Here is a 20,113-nt window from a genome sequence, read left to right on the forward strand (position 1 = left end):
GGGCCGAAGTTTCGGGGGTGGGGGGCACCTGCTCTATCTTGGAAGTCCCCACACCGTCTGCTCCCTCAACTCTGCACTTAAGATTAGTTTCAACTGGAGGAACGGTGTTCAGTTACGTTCTGCCGAGGAAAAGAAATCATCCCACTTGACCCGCTCCACACCCCCCGGCATCACACCCCCAGCTCGGCCCAAGGCCCCGCGTGAGAAGCTCAGCTATGGGGTGGGCGAAGGGCCTCTCAAGGAGAGGGCTGAGGTCCTCTTTGCAGGGGGAAGGGTGGGGGGCACTGCTAGGTCTCTCTGTGGGCTCTTCTGTCACTCAGCCGGTGCTATGCCGAGTGGGCTTCCTGGAGGGGGGGGCCAGCATGGAGCTGCTCTCAGCCCAGGATGGAGAGGGAAGGGGACGAAGTAGGGGGGCAGTGGTGAGTCCCCTTCGGCCCCCTCACGAGCCCCTGCCATCACTTCTGAGCTGTGTGATCGTGGATAAGTGAACCTCCCGTCTCTAGACCTCCAGGTCACACAGAACAGGGACACCTTCGCGGTCCCCCTGCGCTTCTCCCTTCAGCGGCCCTGAGGGTCATCTCCTCGTCCCCCTGGTGTGGTCACACACACCCACCTGCTCCTCTGGCCCCAGCCCCCCCATCTGCGGGCCCTCGCCACCCCCTCTCCACCCATTTAACGCTGTCCCGCTCTTGAGAGCTCAAAATAAAGCCGTCCTTTCTCGAGTTTCTAAAGATATCCCCATTCCAGCGCCAGCCACATGTTTCTCCACTTAATTATCTGTGCTTTTCTTTGTTAATTAGGCTCCAGTAACAGTCTCCCTGCTGCTTCCTGGGAAGAGCTGGCATCTGCAGGGGGGGCCCGGAGGCCTTTGTGGGCAGATGCCTGGCTGGGCTGCCAGGCCTCGCGCTCTTGGCCCGATGCCTTCTTTCTTCCAGGCGGGGCGGCGCAGTGAGTGGCTAACAACGTCACGTCGGGAGGCCCCTACCTTTTCCTGGCCCGTGGGGACCCAGCTGGGTCACCGCAGCCCCATCCTGCCCCTGGGTTGGTTAGTGGTCCCCCACCCCGTGTCCTCCCCTCGAGCCCTGCTGGTTGGGGAGGGGGACCCCGTGGTTCCTAGAGCTCCTGAGGCTGGGGGCTCCACAGAAGGGAGCAGCGGGGGGGCTTCACACTCTTCTGCAACATTCCAGAAAACCACACGGAGAAACTAGTTCCCCAGCTGGGACCACCCAGGCTCACAGGAACAACCAGCGCCTTTATCTGGGCTGGATTGAGATTGGCTCGAAGGGTCACCGGGCCTGGCGTGCGAGACAAGTTCTCACTGGCAGATAATGCATCTTTGAGCCACAGGCGTGGGGACGGGGACACTAAGTGTGGTTCAGCACGTGTGGTTGACTGGGTGGACTCCATCTTTCCAACCTGCTAGGGAGGGGTCTGGTGACAAAAGAGGCCTCGTGGTGGGAGGGGGGAGCAGGGGACAGGCAGCCCTGGCCTGAAGCCCCAGCAGGCACCGGCACTGGGACATTCCCCTTTGGGAGCTCAGGTGCTGGGCACTTCAGGGGCGTCTGTGGAGCCAGGCACTGGGCTGGGTGCTGGGCTTTTGCTCAACACCAGTTAAAAAACAAACCAAAACAAAAAAACCAATACTGCCTCATGGAGCGGACATTCTGGTGGGCTGCAGAGAATCACGCTGAAAGTGTAAAAGTGTGTCAGATGTGTGCTCGGGAGAGGCGGGGAAGCAGATGGGAGAGGTTGTGGATATTTTTAGGGGGTTGCAACATTAGCTAGCTGGCAGGGAGGGCCTTTGGGGGGTACTCAAAGGGGGTGGTAGTGAGCCAGGGGGCTAGGGAAGAGCAGTGCAGGGAGAGAGAACCACTGCAAAGGCCCTGGGGTCACCTGCCACGGGTGTCAGGAAGCAGGTGGGGGAAGTGGTAGGAGATGAGGTGGCAATGGGGAGAGAAGGCAGACTGTGTGAGGCTGGAGGAGAACATTAACTTTTGGGGCGCCCGGGTGGCACAGTTAAGCGTCCGACTCGATTTTGGCTCAGGTCGTGATCTTGGGGTCATGGGAGTCATGGGATGGAGCCCCTAGTCAGGCTCCGAGCTCAGTGGGAAGTCTGAGATCCTCTCTCTCTCTAAAAAAATAAAATAAAATAAGGAATTGGCTTTTGTTCCCAGCTCACTGGGAGCCCATGCAGGCTTCTGAGCAGGGGAGAGACACTCTCCAGCTGAGGATCACACAGAATCCGTCTGGCTGCTGGGTGAGGACAGACGGGTCTAGAAGCAGGAAGAGACAGAGGGACGTGCTCGTAACAATCCAGGCCGGGCCCGGTGGCACCTGGGGAAGTGGTGAGGGCAGCGGGGAGTCGGGGGCTCTGGGTAACTTTGTAGCTAAAGCCAACAGAGGAGTCACGTTTGACCTCGGGGGTTTTGGCCGGGCTTCTGGAAGGGTGATGATGCCAGTAGCTGAAACCGGGCAGGAGCAGGGGGAGGCGGCAAGGGGGGCTGGGGAGGGGTGGAGTATGTTGACTGCGGAGTCCCCTCCGGTAGCACTCGGAGACATGAGTCAGGGATCCGAGGGAGCATTGGAGCTCGAAGTATAATTTGGGGAATCATGAGTATGTTGCTGCTTTTTAGGGCCCTAAAGCAGGCCACCGGGGTGGCTCAGTTGGTTAAGCGTCTGCCTTTGGCTCAGGTCGTGATCTCGGGGTCCTGGGACCGAGCAGTGGTGGCCCTTCTGCAGGACCCAGGCCCCCCCTACATGCTCCGTGAAGTAGGGGAGCCCCGAGTTCCCCATATGTGTTCTGTACAACTGAAGAGGTTCCCTGTGGGGTCTCAGGGAGTTGGGAAACAGTAAAAGTGGCCCCAACAGAGGGTCTCAGTTGCCAGGGGAAAGGAAGAGGGGTTTGCCCCACGGACAACACGGAGTCCTCAGCAGGTTTTAAGCAAAGGAATGACAGGGTCGCCTAGACTCTGTGGAACGATCAATGCGATTTGCGGAGCAGGGTAACGGTGTTGGGGAGGCCGAGCGGGACGTTCTCACTGCAGTGAGAGGAGCAGTTTTGAGGCCTCACTGGCTACGGGCTGGGCCTGCCAGAAGTTTCTTTGGGAAGGTGGCCCATCGTGGTGACCACCCGCATTTGTGGATGAGGGGGACACGTGGGGTTGGCACAGGTTTCCTGTGGCTGCTGGACCAAATTACCCAATGTAGTGGCTTAAAGCAACACGGGTATTTTTTTCCCTTTGAGCTGTAGAGGAAGGAAATCCGAGATGAGTCTTAGGGGTCAAGTCAGGGTCTCAAGAGGGCAGGTTCCCTCTGGAGGCTCTTGTCTTTCCCAGCTTCTAGAAACCGCCTGCCTTCCTCAGCGTGTGGCCCCTCCTCCAGCCTCAGAGCTCTTCGTGCTGACCTCTGCTTCTGTCGGCCCAACTCCTGCCGTTGACCTTCTTGCCTCCTTCTTAGAAGGACGCTCGTGCTTACGTTTAGGGCCCGCTTGGATAATCCAGGGTAACGTCCCCATCGAGACCTGCCTTCGTCACACCAGCCAGTGTCCGCTGTCACGTAAAGAAACATAGTCACAGGCTGGGGGGACTAGGACAGGGACCGCTTGGGGACCACAGCTCAGCCTCTTCCCGGGCTGGAAGCAGCCAAGGTTTCTCTCCTGGGCGACCAGGAGGGGGACCCCAGGGAAGAAAGCCCGGAGAGGAGGGGCAGGTTTGAGGGAGCTGTGGAGAGGCCGTTGAGGGTTGTACAGAATCAGAGGTGCTCCGAGAGGCAGTTGGAAATGTGGGTTTGGGGCTTGGGGGCGCGGGGAGGAGAAGGAAAACAACTGCAGTGAGCAGGAGGGCCTCGCTCTCCCTCCCCCGCGTGCGGCACAAGGTCCTGAGAAGCAGGCAGCACGATCGCAAGCCTGGGTCTGGACACTGTCCTCGTGCCAGCTGGTCAGCAGTCTGGGGCCAGTCCCGGCCCCACTCACTCGCCGTGTAACCCGGGCCAGGTAGCTATCTCTCCGTGGAGGTGCTCACGGGGCCGGCCACAGAGGGTGTTGAAGGATTGGGGGAACGAGCCCACGCAGAGCTGCGAGAACAGTGCCCAGCGTGCAAGAGCTCGATTTCTCTGACAGTTGCTTACGGAGCGAGGGTCCGTGGAGTCGGGCCGCATCGAGACGCTGTTGCTTTCATCGTGCACACATGGCTGAAAGCAGACAAGTCTCAGCTGACAGGGAGCGACCTTTGTCATGTGTTTGGCTGTAGCGTGAGCCGCCGTTGTACCACCACTGGATCGTGTCCTCGAAATCAGCCCCCGACCCCAGGTCATGCCGCAGAAATGCATTCTGTGTCCTGGCCTCTGCAGCCAAGTGCCCCGATCTGTCCATCTTTCCCAGGAGGGATGCTGTCCAGCTTGTCGTGGTCCGTGCACGGCATTCCGTGCCTGGCCAGTCACGGCCACAGTTCAGCCCAGGGCCTGGCCGGCCTTGGGTCAGTCCACCGCGTAGCTGGGACCTCGGAGGAAGGAACGGGAGAGGAGGGAGAAAGAAGGAGGTGATTTCCCTCGGGAAGGGCCATGTCCGTGGCTGGCGCCGGGGTCCCAGGTGAACCCCTATAAGAAGACCTGGTGTTTGCTGTGCCAAGCCTGGCTGGCAGGTTCAAGTTTGTAAGAAGGCCCCTGGGAAGGGGCTGGGCCGTTCTCAGATGGGAAGGCAGTACCCAGGGGTCAGAGAAACCCGAGTTTTACTGTTAGCACCACTGATCACAGACCTCGTGGCCTTGGTGACATTGGGTAGTCACCTTGACTCCCGTGAGCCTCAGTATCCTTATCTGTAAAATGGGGACCATAACACCTGGAGGTCAGGCTTGTCGTGAGGAATGAAGGGCAAATTTCCAGGCACAGTGTCCGGTGGGCTTGTCATCAGCAGATGTGGGGTCTGCACCCCAGTGTCCGGCTGCCAGGAGGGCAGTGGAAGGGCCTGGTAGCCCCAGCAGGGGAGGCTCCAGCCAAAGCCCCCTGTCAGCCCCCGGTTTCAGACCTTTGTGTACAGCTAGCGGTCACAAAGCTGGGCTCCAGGAAGGGGCAGGGGGCACCTGTCCAGGGAAGGGAGATGGAGGGATGTGGGCACAGAGCCCTGTCTGAGCAAACTCTGGGGGAGAAGGCTGGCTTTCTTCCCTCCCTTCTCCCCGTCCCCACTGGACCTCATGCGCTGACCAGATCAGTCCTGATCCCTGGTCTAGGACCCACTGTGCTATTGACCATCCCTGCACGTGACGATTGTTGGCTGCATTGATTGATACAAATTTTTTACTGTGAAATCATTTTCCATTGCCAAAGAGTTGCAAAGATTGCAGAGAATCCCCAGATAGACCCTTTGACCCTTGCAGGGTCAACAGAACCGCGTACCATTGTCAACGGTAAGAATCCAGCCTCGATCGGTACAATACGCTTAACGAAACCCCGGGCTTTAGATTTAGATTTAATGTTTTGTACGTGCCAGAATCCACACTAGGGTACCGCAGGGCACGGAGCACGCGTTCATTTTTTATTCCTTCGTTCGTATTCCCGCTCACGTGTCTACTTGTTAATACTGTAGTGAACCCCGCGAGCCCACCACCATCCAAGAATTAGAACAGCGCCAATAACGTGCCCCCCGCCCCCCCATGCTCGCCCTCATCCTGCCCTCCTCTCTCCCAGAACAAATACAGCCGGCTCCCCTTATCCGCGGATTCGTTTCCCGCGTTTCAGCCACCCGCGGTCACTGCGGTTCAGAAGCAGGTGACTGTCCTACTGATAGAGCATCAGAAGACCCGTAGTAGCCTCACGGCACGTCCTGACGTCTGCGTCCCTCACCTCACCTCGTTTCCCGCGTAGGCATTTTATCCTCTTACGTCATCACAGGAAGGGGAAGCACGTTACAGTTAGGTATTTGCAGAGGGAAATAGACCACATTCACCTGACTTATTACAATACAGTACGTTGTTATAGTTCTGTCTTATTGTTATTGTTGTTCACCTCTTACTGAGCCTCATTTCTAAATTAATCTTTCTCATCGGTATGTATGTATAGAAAAAAACCATCTAACGTATAGAAGGTCGGTCACTGTTCTCAGACTGATTTCTTAAGCGGCTTTATTATGAGTAATATTTGCCGAGACCAAAATTGTTTCCTTTTGCTTGCTTTTTACTTTTTTTTTTTAAGATTTATTTATTTATTTCAGAGAGGGGTCAGGGAGGGGCAGAGGGAGAAGGCGAGGCAGAATCTCAGGCTTACTCCACGCTGAGCGAGGAGCCCGACTTGGGGCTCGATCTCACGACCCCGAGATCACAACCTGAGTTGCCGAAACCAAGTGTCAGCTGCTTAACTGACTGCGCCACCCAGGCGCCCAGGCGCCCGCTTTTTACTTTTGTAAGCGAGGTGTGTCCTCGTGGGTCAAGTCTGGACTTGCTTTTCTCACTCGGCCTTACGTAAGGCGATAGTGACGTGGGACGCTGCGCCGGCTTGCATCCACTGCTCCGTGCGGTTCCATCGGGCGACAGTGCCACTGTGCTGTCCTTGGCCACTCGGGTGGCTTCCTTGGTTTGCCTTTTAATAAGAGTGCCCTTAGCGCTCTTGACCATATTTCCTTTGGCACATGGAAGAAGTTTCTCTGGGGTGTGTGAGAGCGGGCACAGGAGTGAGACTGTCCACCCCACTGTCATGCATGTGTGGCCTCTCTGAGCCTCAGTTTCTCCACCTCTAAAACCAGTGACGGAATTCCTGCTGCATCTGCGTGCCGGGCCGAGTGGGGCTGTAAAGGTGAAGCTGAGCGTACCTTCTCGTTTTCGTGAAGGTCCAGAGCCAGGAAAGGGAGATGCGCAAGCTTCAGAGCCCGAGCAGGGGACGTGGGGGGGCAGCTGTCCCATCAAAGTGGGGTCCCCCGTTCTCTTGAGGGTCTGAGTGATGCGTGGATCACCCAGGCCTGGCAGAGAGGAGGGGTCCCGCGGAAGCGCTGGGAGAGGGGAGGGGGTAATCATCCCCCTGCAAGCAGCCCCTCCCTTGCTGTGGGCTCCTCCTGGCCCCTTATGACCTGGTGGTCAGTGCACAGACACCAGTCTGAGCTGCGGACCTCAAGCTGGTGGAGAGAGGCCCCCCCCAGCTGCTCAGGGTTCTTGCACTTTGCTCGGGAAGAGGGCTGTGGGGCCACCGCAGGCAGCACCCCGAGCCTGCTGGTTTCTAATTGTGTGCCTAGCTTGGCTGTGATTTAATAAGCTTGGTTGCTTTCTTCCCCTGGGCAAAATTCAGTTAATCCTCAGGCTAACAGACAGCAGACGGAGTGACAGAGACCGATAAGCTGGAATGAGCAGGAAGGGGGGCAGAAATGCCGACAGCGTGGGCCTGTCCTGGAAGGGTTTCGCTGCCCAGGGGTGGGGGTGGGGGGGTCCAGGTCACCGCTGTGCGGGGGCGGGTGCAGCACTTTCCGGCCGGGCAGATCCTGAGGGGGACCTGTCCTCCTCCCCAGCCCACTCCGCCCCACCATGTGCTACCTAAGAAAGGGGTACTTGAAGCATTTTAGTAAATGGCCTGCCCACAGTGGGTACAACAGACCCAGGGGATGGGAGAGAATAAGCCTCCATTATCTGAAGAGTCTCCTATGTGAAGTTTAATTCCCCGAGACTCCAGGATAACGGAAGCATTGGTCTGCTAATTCCGTCAGCGCCAACCTGACTCTGATGGGGGAGGGGGGCTCAACTTTTTTTTATGTGACATCGTGGGATTCTCCTGGCAGGCCAGGATTCCCATCTGAGGGCTGTGGAAACAGGCCCAAAGAGATTGAGTGACTTTCCAAACATCACATAGCATTAGGGGTAGAATCAAGATTGCCTTGCAGTCTGCTGAGGAGACCCCCTTTCTCCCCGCCTCATGTAGGCATTCAGGCAGGTACATTGGGGGGACACACACCCCACATGGAGCCCTAACTGTGACATCTCCACATGGAGAACATTCTGAAATGTTTGCAAACACAAGTGTCCTTTAGAGCCTGCCTGGGTTCAGGGGAGCCCAGTCCCCCCAGAGTAGGTTTTGGTGACTCAGGCTTCGGAACAGTAAAACCAGCCCCTGGACCATGCCAGGCACTTGGGTCTCACGGCAGCCACACCTGGTCTCCCCTGTTGTGGTAGTGACTTTCCAAACGAGGAAATCCAGTGGTTCGGAGAAAAGGTCACAAGCCAATAACAGGATTTGAACCCAAGCGGTCAGATAGCAGAGTAAACGCTCTTAACTCCCGGCCCCAGGGCTGCCCTTCAGACTGGGTTTATGGCTGAGGCCCCACACGGCCCCACAGTGACCGCGCTCTCCGCCCCACCCCACCCTGTGTTCTCGGAGGCAGTTTCCTGGTCTTTGTTTTGCCCACAAGCAGACCAGACCCAGAGGGGACCGTTTCCCCAGGGCCTGTCCTGCCCCAGCCCAGGCTGGCGAGGGCAGCAGCTCCCACCGCAGTCCTGGGGGCAGTCCCTGGGGACCGGCAGGCCTGGCCACACCTTCTCCGGATGGTGAATGTGCGACAGTGGTGGCAGGAGCCTGGTTCTGTCAGGAAGGGGTCTCCTGACCTGCCTGAGGCCGACCCAGAGGGCCACCTGGCTGGGCCACCCAGGCCAGCAGGGACAGGCGGGGGCCTCTCCACCTGTGGTTGGCCTTTGCCCACACAGCCCGAGGCGCTGCCTCTGGTTTCCTCCGAGCACCCAGATGGGGCAGGGGCTCTCGCCCCTCCAGCTTGCACCAGAATCTGCCCTCGCCTGTTTCATTCAAAAATGTGCCCTTTGAGAAAGAACAGAACTCCCTTCCTCCAAATGAAATAAAAGCGAAAAAATTTAAAAATTTTAAAAATTTAAAAATTAATCCATAAAAACAGAGGGGGGAGAAGCCAAGAGGCATCCTTTCTGAGGCCTGACGCTGTGCACATAGGAGGGACTTAATACCCAGCAGCGGCGGCTGGCCCCTACCACGCTCGAGAGGTGTCTGGGACACTTCCCAGTGCCGCCAGCGCCCCTCAGGCCGCCCAGGTCCCACTTTCCTGACATTTCACTTCTCCGACCAGTTCCGATTTTCTGCCCAGGACCCAAGTGTGCTTCCTCCTGGCTGACCCATGGTGTCACTTCTCCCTATTAGCTACAGCCTAATTTGGGGGGTTGCTCTCCCCCCACCCCCAGACCAGGCAGGACTTACCGACTAATGTATGTCGAGCACCCACGGGATGCCCGGAGTCGCAACACACAGATGAGGCTGCATCCCATGGGGCCTGGGGCCGTGTGACTGTCACCTCCTCTGGGAAGTCCTCCCTGATTCTCAGCTAGGTTAGGATCCCCCCCATGTGCCCTGCACTGATAGTTATCCAGGCCAGTGGGTCACCAAGCGTGCCTCACCATCCCCTGCCTTGGACTGGGGCTGTTTTCTGTACTCTGCTAAATGCCCAGGGGCAGCACCCCATCCAGATGGGATGGTCTTCGTGAAATCTTTGGCCAGGACAAATACCATGTCAGGACAGCGAGCAGAAACACCAAGAGCGGACATCCCATGACCCCCGCATGGCAGGGCTGGCATGAGCCCAGGTTCTATGCCCTTCTGGGGCCTGGGGTGGCCTCTGCCAGGGCAAGGGCCATGTGAGGCGCAGGCCTGCCCTGTCTGTGCCTTTCTCCACCCACACAGCCGCCCAGCCTCAAGGCCAAGGCAGGATAGGGGAGACACAGCTGCGTGCACAGGAGACGGCCGTGTCCCCAGCCACAGCAACCTCGGCTTATGGGGCCCGTCCTTGAGGGACTGTGCACTGCCTTTCAACCCAGCCAGCTTTGTGGAGTACGGCTGTGTCCGCCCTGCCCCAGGCCCCGAGGAGACAGAGACTCAGGACAGTGAGCTGATAGGACAAGAGATTTAGAAGAAACATCCCGAAGATCAACCCTTCTTTCTACAGACGGGGAAACGGAGATCTCAGGGAACCCAGGGCCCTTGGTCAGACAGATGGACTATTCCTGGCACTTAGCAGCTGTGTGGTCTTGGGGAAGTTACTTGACCTCTCTGAGCCTCTGTGTTCTCGGCTGTGGTGAGGGGTGGCCGTGCTTGTGCCCAGGAAAGCTGCCAAACAGAGCATCTGACACTCGCCGATGGGAATCCAGGCCTTCCTTCCCTGTCCTGTGGGTGCTGCCACGTCTGTGCGGATTCCCGGCCACCGGGGCAATGCCTGGTGGCAGGGGAGAGATGGACAGCGTCTGCCACCTCTGGGCTTTGGGTGGCCCTTGGGCCCAGGACTCTGTCAGGTTGTCCACTCAGGACCTGGAGAAGGGTCAGGTTGACTTTTGCCGCTGTGGGGTCCTGAAGACTATCTGGAAGGGCCATGTTGGGGGGGATGTGGGAAGAAGGAAGGCTCTGAGTGGGGCTGAGTTCAGTGTCTTGGCCCGACTGATGGGGCCATTATCTGGGGGACACAGGAGGAGGGGATGCCTGACATCTTGCAGGGTCCCAGGGCCACCCGGTGGCTGGATGGTCATGGTTGAAGAGACATAGGCAGAAACTCTGAGATGGCAGGTCTCGTTCCAGAGGCAGGAGCGTGGGCATGACCGGCACCACACAAGGCACGGCCAGCCATCGGGAAGCCCGGGGCGGCAGGGGAAGGAGCCCCGGGCAGCAGGGGCAGCAGGCAATGAGGGGGGGCCCCCAGACTGGGGAGGGAGGCTCCTTCCTGGCGGCAGGCGCAGAGACACTGAGCGGCACAGAGCCCGGCCCGCCAGGCGCAGTTCCTGAATTGGCCTGCAAACTTGAACTGAGTTCTGTGAGATCTTCCAGATTAAAACAGGAGTTGTTTTTCTCCCCAAACCCATTCTGTCTGTTCTGCCCCGCATCTCCCAGGCCCTGGCTCCCTGCCTGCTTCCGTTCCACTCCCACCCCGTCTGCTGGAGGCCCAGCCAGCCCAGGGCACCCTTCTGGAACCCCAGCTCCCTCCCCAGCCCAGGGCACGTGCCCGAAGGCCCCTCTGCCCCAGGACCCCCGCCTCCCATTCACACCTTCCACATCCCCCAGTCTAGCCCAGGCCCTGTCTCAGGGCTCACCCGGCCCACTGCTCCTTTAGACCGGGGACAGGGGTGAAGGGAGCCCAGGGTCCAACAGCAGGTACCCGCAGAGGTCTGTCCTGGGCCCGGGGTGGGGACAGTGTGCAGCCCTCTTGCTCCCACAGCGTGCCTGTCTCCCTGGTCACGAGCCTCAGGCTCAGGATCTCCCAGGCAGCCGGGGCGAGTTTCTGACAGTCCGGCTCCGTTGAGCCAGCGTCCCTGGCACCACCCCATGCTTCAGCCACAGCCAAGCCGTGACCTTTCACCCTCTGGTGCCCTTGCCTGGGCCAGTTCTTCCCACCCCACCCATCCATCAGAAGCCCCCGCCTGCCTTCCGAGAGCGCACTCGCATAGCTTGCTCTCCCAGGGAGCCCGCCCAGATTTGCAGGTGGCGGTGGGCACCCCGACTCCTGCCCCATGTCTCCTGTCGTACTTGCGGGTGGGCGCTGCAGGGGAATTCCTTCCTCCAAGCGGGTTCACCGCCTCCCCCGCCTTAGAGTGCTCCGTGCCCGACACGGGGGGTCTCCTGTACTGGGGAAGCTGTTCAGGGAAGGGGGGGAATGGAAGGATTGATAAACAGACAACCGAGGCCAGAAACAAGGCTTCCTGATAGTAAACGCGGGGGGCGGGGGTTGCCCCACGGGAGTCCGTCCAGGGGCCGGCCCGTGCCGACCTTCACGGCCCCCTTGTCTTCCTGTCCTAGATGAAGATGACGCCAACAGACTAGGGGAGAAGGTGATCCTCCGCGAGCAGGTGAAGGAGCTCTTCAATGAGAAATACGGTCAGTGCATGAGGACTAGGGTCTGGGGCCGGGTCTGTGGGGCCAGCCTTCCTTGGCAGCCCCTTCTCCCTCTGCAGCCAGCCTGGCCTCTCCAGGTCCCCACAGCTGGCCTGCCCATGGCTGGTGGCAGCTGACCCCTCACTTCCCCGTCTGAGGAAGGGGAAAGGACCCATCTGGGGCGCACAGGGCAGTGATGGCGTCAGCATTTCCGCTCCTCCAGAGCTGGGCCGTGCGGCAGAGGCCATGGCTCACGGCCAAGTGCTTGTTTGTACATCTGCCCAACACACTTAGCCGTGAGGACTCCAGGAGAGGGGGTCTGATCCCTGCCATCCTGGGGCTCAGAATCTGGGCAGGGAGGTGGTCACGTAATAGTTAAGGGCCATGCAATGCTAGGTGAAGGCATCCAGGGTGCCAGAGCGGAGCCCAGCTGGGACAAATAATAAGTTTACGGGGCGCCTGGCTGGCTCAGTGGGGGGAGCGTGCAACTCTTGATCTCAAGGTCACAGGTTCGAGCCCCATGGTGGGTGTAGAGAATTACTTAAAGTCTTAAAAATAAAAGAAAATCTTAAAATAATAATAATAATATGGTTACAGTCGAGCTTTCTAGATCATTGAGTGCCAAGCTATGCAAGATGCTTTATTTGTGATGAATTTAGTATTATTTCCATTTTGCATTGCAGCAGGGAGACAGACAGTAATAAATATTTTTAAGGAAAATTTCAGAGAGTGATAACGGAGGAGACAAAACAGTAGCAGGATAGGGGTTGCTGGGCCTGGGGGACGGGGCAGGAAGGCCCCTGGGAGGAGGGACGCGTGTTAGCTGATACTCAATACTCAAATGTCAGGAGGGGACACACATTCCAGGAAAAGCTCGCCAGACGGCGGGGACAGCTGGGTGATTGGGGACCAGCAAGGAGGCCAGAGAGCCTCGAGTAAGGAGCTGGGGTGGGGGGGGCTCCCCGATGCACAGGGAGGGGTGGGCGGGCCTAACGAGGAGTTGGGGTTTCATTCTGAGCATGAGAAGCGACTCTGCTGGTGGTTGGTGAGGTCGTCTCTTTCACTTGTCATCGTGAAATCAAAATTCAAACACAGACCAAAGCGAGGGGACGGCCTTCGTGACCCAGCACGTCACCCAGAGCCAGCCCCTGTGATCACCAGCATTTTGCCAGTCTGACTTCTGCGTCCATGTACACGCTTCCGAAGTTTTGAAAACACACCAAGACACCCTGTCCTATCATCCACAAATAATTTAAGAAAGGACTTTGTCGTTTTTCTTCCGTAATAGATCTTAAGCAGACGTCACATCTTCGTTGATCAGTTCCTGGTACGCACTCTTAACGTCACACCAGGCGTGCATAAGAGTGCCTGTTCTATTGTCAGCCCTGGGTGTTAGATTTACAGTTTTACTATGTGGATTTAAAAAAAAAAAAAGTGTATGTGTACTGATTTTTCAGCTTTGTAGTATGGTGGCCTCGGAGCTGGACCACGCCAGGATCCAGCCCTTTCCCCGGAGGGCGTGGCCTCTCACAGGAGACATCTTCCCCTTGCGCTGACCCACTGTGTCTTGTAGGTGAGGCCCTGGGCCTCAACCGGCCTGTGCTGGTCCCTTACAAACTGATCCGGGACAGCCCGGACGCCGTGGAGGTCACGGGCCTGCCCGACGACATCCCTTTCCGGAACCCCAACACGTATGACATCCACCGGCTGGAGAAGATCCTGAAGGCCCGAGAGCACGTCCGCATGGTCATCATCAACCAGCTCCAGTGAGTGCCCCCAGCACGCAGGGCCAGGCGGGCAGAGTGGGCCAGGGCCAGGTGGGCAGAGTGGGCCAGGGCCATGGGGAAGGGGACTGCTTGCACCCCGTGGGGAAATGCCCAAAGCAGGCCCAGCCAGGAGACAAGAACGGAGACAGACAGACAGACGCCTCTTACTTGCCCGGAATCCAGGAGACAGCTTAACGCTCTCATCTTCAGCATAAGGAAACCGATACCCAGGGCGAGGAAAGGGCGGGTGTAAGTCATGGTGGGTCAGCTGGGAGGCAAACGGAGCTCTCTCAGTCCATCCAGGTCACTGTAACCCGATACTACAGACCAGAAGGCTTAGAAACAGCACACATTTACTTCTCACAGTCCCGGGGGCTGAGAAGTCCAAGAGCAAGGTGGTGGCAGATTCAGGGTCTGCTGAGGACCCACTTCCTCGTTTCCAGATGACCATCTTCTCGGGGCGCCTGGGTGGCTCAGTCAGTTAAGCGTAGGACAGATGTGAACTAGACTTATCGTGGTGATCATTTCACAATATATACAACTATGGAATCATTATGTTGAACACCTGAAACGAATATGATATAATATGTCAATTATACCTCGATAAAGGGGCGCCTGGGCGTCTCAGTCCATTAAGCATCTGCCTTCGGCTCAGGTCAAAATCTCAGGGTCCCGGGATCGAGCCCCATGCGGGCTCCCAGCTCAGCGGGGAGCCTGCTTCTCCCTCTCCCCCTGCGCCTTCCTCTGCTTGTGCTGTCTCCCTGTCTCACTCTCAAATAAATCAATGAATAAAATCTTTTTAAAAAGGTATACCCCAATAAAAAGAGAATCCACACAGCAAACTTGGGAAATAGGAAAAGGGAGAAAACAAGAAGGTAACCGTAACTGTAGCTGTCTGTCCTCTTCAGGACTAGCACCGTGCTGCCTTCGTTTCTAACTTTTTCCCTGTGCGCATTCTAGATGTTTTATTTTTTATTTTTAAGATTTTATTTATTTATTCAACAGAGAGAGAGACAGCCAGCGAGAGAGGGAACACAAGCAGGGGGAGTGGGAGAGGAAGAAGCAGAGCAGGGAGCCCGATGTGGGGCTCGATCCCAGAACGCCGGGATCACGCCCTGAGCTGAAGGCAGACGCTTAACGACTGAGCCACCCAGGCGCCCCTACCCTAGATGTTTTAAATTTTTTTCTAATATTTTATTTATTTGAGAGAAAGAGAGAGCGCGCCGGGGGGTGGCAAGAAAGGGTCTCAAGAAGACTGTGCTAGACGTGGAGCCCGACGCGGGGCCTGGTCTCACAACCCTGAGATCACGACCTGAGCCTAAACCACGAGTTGGCCGCTTAACCGACTGTGCCACCCAGGTGCCCCGAGCTATTCTAAAATTAAAATATTTGTATATGTCCCAAAAAAATGAAATGATTCCAAAGGGTTTCAAATAAAAAGTATTTTCCCTCCCAGCTACCGTCCACCCCCTGAGGTAACTCCTTTACAGTGCAAGAAACCACAGCAAAAAACGCCCACCTCACCCCCTATCTGTAGGTATATATATATGTCTATACCTCCCAGAAAGAACCGCCAAAGACATCCTGGAACTTTCCTTCCCCATTTCCACGTTTCTTCTAATGTCTATTAGATTTTTATTTGTGGCTAATGAAACTGAGATCATTACAGTGTTTATCTATAGATGGTAAATAAAGCTTGCTGTTTCCGGTCTGGCTGTCTTGTACACGCTGGAACGTTATCCATGTCCCTGAGGATTCCCCTTAGTGACTGACCAGTCATCTGATTACATGGACCATAATGTCCTGGACTGATGGACATTTAGGCTGCATCTCATTTGGGAGGGGCATTCATATAAATAACGCTAAAAGTAAAAGAATAAAATAAAAATTAACAGATAAATAAAAAAAATAATACTGTGACGAATATCCACTTCCATAAATGTAGACACACACTTTTTTTTTAAGTTTATTGATTTAAGTAATCTCTACACCCAGCAGGGGGCTCGAACTCACGACCCCGAGATCAAGAGCCGCATGCTCTACCAACTGAGCCAGCTGGGGACCCCTAGGCACACATTTCTGATCACTTGGTCAGACGACACCCTCGATTTCTAGACCAGGAAACCGGGCCCCAGGGGGCGATTGGCCTGGCAGGACGACACTGCCTAGTCTGGGGGAATGCTCACCATTTCCATCCGGGTCTTACTCACGCTCCAGTGGCCGTGGCAGCATCTCCTCTCGTGAGAGGTGTCGCCCATTTTCAGGGGGGAGGTGGGAAGGAAGAGGGGAAAGCCCATTTTTCTAACTGCCACCTCATTTCTTTCTCTTTTAGACCTTTTGCAGAAATCTGCAATGACGCCAAGGTGCCAGGTAAGGCGGAGGCTGAAAAAGCCACCTCTCTGCCTCTCGGGGACCAGGGTCTGTGGGCAGATCCTGTCCAGGTGGCTTGCAGTCCGTAGCTGACCACCCAGAGGGGGTATAGTGCCCTCCGCCCAGTGGATCCACAGGGAACCTGCGGGTGCCCGCCAGAGGGGGCCCTGCCGCAGCACGGCTGAGCGGGTCACATCAGCCCGAGATGACGAGGGGCAGGCTGGAGCCAGGAGGAGAGGACAGCCAGTGGGATCCTGGAAGCCACCTGCGGAGGAGAGGGACGCTGTGTGACCAGCGGGGGAGGCAGGCCACATGGCCGAGACCGGCTGGGGGTGGGGGTGGGGTGGGGGGAGGGCCCACCTGCGCCAGACACTGTCTCTTGGAACCCTTGAGTGCACAGGAAGCTGGGAGACCGTCTGGTACGATGGTTCTGCCGGAGAAGGTGCACTGTAGGAATCGGGGAATGTTCCCCGGGGTGACTGGGAGGCGTGCCGCTGATTACAATACAGGGATCTAGTCCCAACCACGTTGTGCAGCTGGGAAGCTGAGGCCCAGAGAGGGAAAGGGGCTCGGCAGGGCCTCGTGCGGGGTCGATGGCCACCTCAAGCCATCCGTCTGAACTGCCGGCCCAGCAGGTGCTCAGTGGGGACCGTGACAGGCCCCCATCCTGGCCTGAGACCCGAGGCCCCAACTCCAGCTGGGTCCAGGTCCCCCTGGCACGCCACGGCCTACGGTGGCACAGCCCAGCCAGGAGCCACCTCCCTGTGTCCTGCGCTGATCGCAGCGGCCAGGCGTGGCACCAGATTCGAGGGTAGGGGTGTGACGGGTTTGGGAGCTGCTCCCAGGTCGAAGGCAGAGATGCGGAAGTCCCTGCCGAGGCCTCAGGAGGAGAGTTTAGGAGAAATGCTCAGAGGGCAGATGCCATGACTTGCATCCATACTCCACCCCCCCCAACGCCATCTTTAGGGTCTTACAGTGACTCCAGGCTGGCCGTGACCCTGGGCCAGCACCTCTGCCTTCCTGTTCAGATCCTTTTTCTCTGGCCCATTCCCTGAGCTCCTTCTGCCCCCAGAATCTTCTGTTTCCCAGGATGTCTGTTTATGCCATAGTCACAGACCCCCAGCCTCTGATTTGTCTTCACCAACTAGACAAACAGCCAGCTCTCATGCCATGTTATTACGACCCTCTGGTTTCTACTCAGTGACCTGGCTGCTCAGTCAGGCACCAAACCCTTCTTGTGTGACGCACGGTTGCAAATCTCTTTTCTAAGTCTCATACATTCCCATCAATTTAATTCTGTAGCAGCAGGACCCCAGCTGAGTCCTGCCTTTGCTGGGCTGGGTGCTGGGCTCTTTCATAGACATAATCTCCTTTGACTCTCACATCACACAGTTTTCCCTATTTGGCTCAGAGAGGTTAATCGATTTGCCCAGGGTCACACAGCTAGGGTTGGCAGTAATGGGAATTGGAATCTGGGACTTCTGACTAAACCAGAGTCTCTTTCCCCGGGGACGCTGCCTGCTGTGAACCGTCATTTGTCACAGCATTCTTGGGTCAGGGTCATCACACACCCACAGTTAACAGTTCTCGGTTGCTGAGTATTTCTGGGGGCCCAGGCATATTACCCACCGGAGCCTCCTGCGGGGTCTCACTCACATTTCACTGGCGAGGAAATGAAGGCACAATGCCAAGTGACTTGAAGTGACTCTCCAGGGCCCGAGGCCGAGCCCTTCACTGCGGGATGCCGGGCGCTGGGAGTTCTGGGGGAGGCCAGCCCCCACAGGCTGGATGGTCTGGGGATGGAATAAGGAGGACCTGGGCCTGAACGGAACCCGCTCAGGAGGCATACCGGGGGAGGAGGCTCGTGTTAGCAAAGGCAGGCAGGTGAGCCACGGGGCTGTGGGGCCTGGTTAAGGATGGAGGGATGGGGGGTGGTCTGGGGGTTCTGGAGCCTTGAATGCCGAGAAGGGGGCTTGAAACCTGAAAACAAAAGCCTTCTCCAAAGGGGTTCAAAGCCGAGACCCAGCAGCCCTGGCATGTGGTGTCAGCAACCTTTTCTCCCACCAGCCAAAGACAGCAGCATTCCCAAGCGCAAGAGAAAGCGGGTCTCTGAAGGGAACTCCTTCTCCTCCTCCTCCTCGTCTTCCTCCTCCTCGTCCTCTAACCCGGAGTCCGTGGCGTCCACCAACCAGATCTCACTCGTGGTAAAGTTGCACAGATCTGGACCTGACCACTCGGCTGTCTGGCCTTCACCCCGCACGCGGGCAGGGCCGTCTACTCTGGGGCGTGGGTTTGGGGTGCAGGGAGGCACTGGGCTCTGAGTGGGGCTCCTCAGCCTCAGGGTTGCAGACACGTCTGCCTGATCTACTCAAGAGACAGTCCAACCCTGTCATTGGCTGCTCACGCACCCCCCACCCCCCAGCAGGAAGTCACACCCGCGCTGGGCAGGTGGGCAAGCGGGAGCCCGGGAGAGAGTCGGGACTCCCCTGGGCAGTGCCAGAGCAGGACCCGGAGCAGACCCTCGGTTCCCGGGCTGTCAGAGGCTAGGTTAATCTCTGCGCTCACATCACGGGCTCCGGGCCTCACCACAGCCCTGTGAGTGTAGGTGTTACCCGCAGGGTGTGGAGCAGAGAAACGGGTCAGCGGCTGGGTGACTGGCCTCCCTGTGCTCAGCGGTGGATGGAAGGCGCACCTGCAGCCTCCTGTCCGGCCACGTGGTTGGCTTGGGTTCTCTCCCATCCAAGAGGAAAACCTCATGCGGGACACACACACTTGACCGTTCTTTCTGACTTCAAAATATCAGCTTTGAAATCTTGAGTCCAGTGGGGAGAATATTGGAGCACATTTGGAAATGATTTGGGGATTTATCATTTGACCGTGCCTCCCTTTAACCCCTTCCTGGAAAAAAAAAACCCTTCCTCCCCAGCTAGGAGTGCCTACACAGGGTCGCTAGCTCTTCCCACACCCAAGAGCCTTGCGGAAGTGTGGAAGGCCTTGTGGGCCAGGCAGAGGTGGCCTGGAGGGAAGGGGACAGACTCTTTGGGGCATAAGGCCCGGAGGGGGCTGAGTCTGTGGGGGTGACCACCTGTTCTGAGCTACTCTGCAGTCCCATCTGGTCTACATGAATAGCTCCCGGGATACAGGTGGGAACAGGTCAGAAGCCCCCAGCCCAGGTTCCATGGTCACTGATGAACTGCGTGACCTTGGACAGGTCACGGCCCCTCTCTGGACCTTCAGCTGCCTGAAAATGAATAGCGTCTGAGAAGGCCCTTCGGAAAACAGAGCTAAGCGGTCTGGTGGTCTTTCCATGTCACCTGGAGTCCTAACCCAGACCATTTGTCCCCCTCTCTCTAGCAATGGCCAATGTACATGGTGGACTATGCCGGCCTGAACGTGCAGCTCCCGGGACCTCTGAATTACTAGACCTCACTGCTGAATCAGGACCTCACTCAGAAAGACTAAAGGAAATGTAATTTATGTACAAAGTGTATATTCGGATATGTATCAATGCCTTTTAGTTTTTCCAATGATTTTTACACTATATTCCTGCCACCAAGGCCTTTTTAAATAAGTAAAAAAAAAAAAAAAAAAAAAAAAAGCATTGCACTTGCTCATAACTTCTGCGTATTCTCGTTTGGAATTACAAATGCAGCTGTCACTGGGATGAGGTCAAGGAAACCCGGCTCAGACGGCCTGCCAAGGTCCCCCTTCCTTTGCCAGAACAGAGGCGGTGTCCCTGACCGCTGGGCCCTGGTGTCTAGGGACAGACTTCTCTCATTTCTCTGCTGCTGGGGCCGCGTGGCCTCCGGATAGGTGTCGCGGAAGGCCAGGTGGCGGACTGAGCCCTGGCCTCGGAGTGCATAGGGTAGAAGGGGACTGTCTCGGTGAGTAACAAGGGTTAAATATCTTCATCAAGCCCGGAATCTCCATGGCTGGAGAGAAGGCACCTTGACGAAGGGGCTCTGGGTTGGACCCGGAGGGGTGGGGGGATTTTTGACAGAGCTCAGGGGCATCTGAGCAGAGTGATGGTCACAGCTGTGTCTCAGCAAGGCCACTTTGGTGGTAGGTAAGAAGATGAAGAAGGGGTAAAACTGAAGGCAGGAGGACAGGTCAAAAGGACCTGACGGTGGGCAGTGGCC

At 57.1% G+C, this 20,113-nt stretch overlaps 1 protein-coding gene across 3 annotated transcripts in view; it reads left to right on the plus strand.

Annotated features, from left to right (window-relative positions):
• Window positions 1-19,572, plus strand: part of GTF2IRD1 (GTF2I repeat domain containing 1) — a 103,698-nt gene extending 84,126 nt beyond the window's left edge. For 2 of the 3 annotated variants that reach the window (XM_045786161.2, XM_087868259.1), the window contains 5 exons: window positions 11,764-11,841; window positions 13,412-13,604; window positions 15,937-15,974; window positions 18,042-18,178; window positions 19,329-19,572. In XM_045786161.2, coding sequence (XP_045642117.2) covers window positions 11,764-11,841; window positions 13,412-13,604; window positions 15,937-15,974; window positions 18,042-18,178; window positions 19,329-19,397 — 515 coding nt within the window. In that variant the 3' untranslated portion in view covers window positions 19,398-19,572. Of the gene's footprint in view, window positions 1-11,763; window positions 11,842-13,411; window positions 13,605-15,936; window positions 15,975-18,041 lie in introns of all 3 variants that reach the window. The other variant, XM_045786160.2, reaches the window with a different exon arrangement.
• The last annotated feature ends 541 nt before the right edge of the window (window positions 19,573-20,113 follow it).

The sequence above is a fragment of the Ursus americanus genome, chromosome 2 (assembly GCF_024610735.1).
Source record: "Ursus americanus isolate L20-20 chromosome 2, mUrsAme1.1.p, whole genome shotgun sequence".
In the NCBI taxonomy this organism is placed as follows: Eukaryota; Metazoa; Chordata; class Mammalia; order Carnivora; family Ursidae; genus Ursus; species Ursus americanus.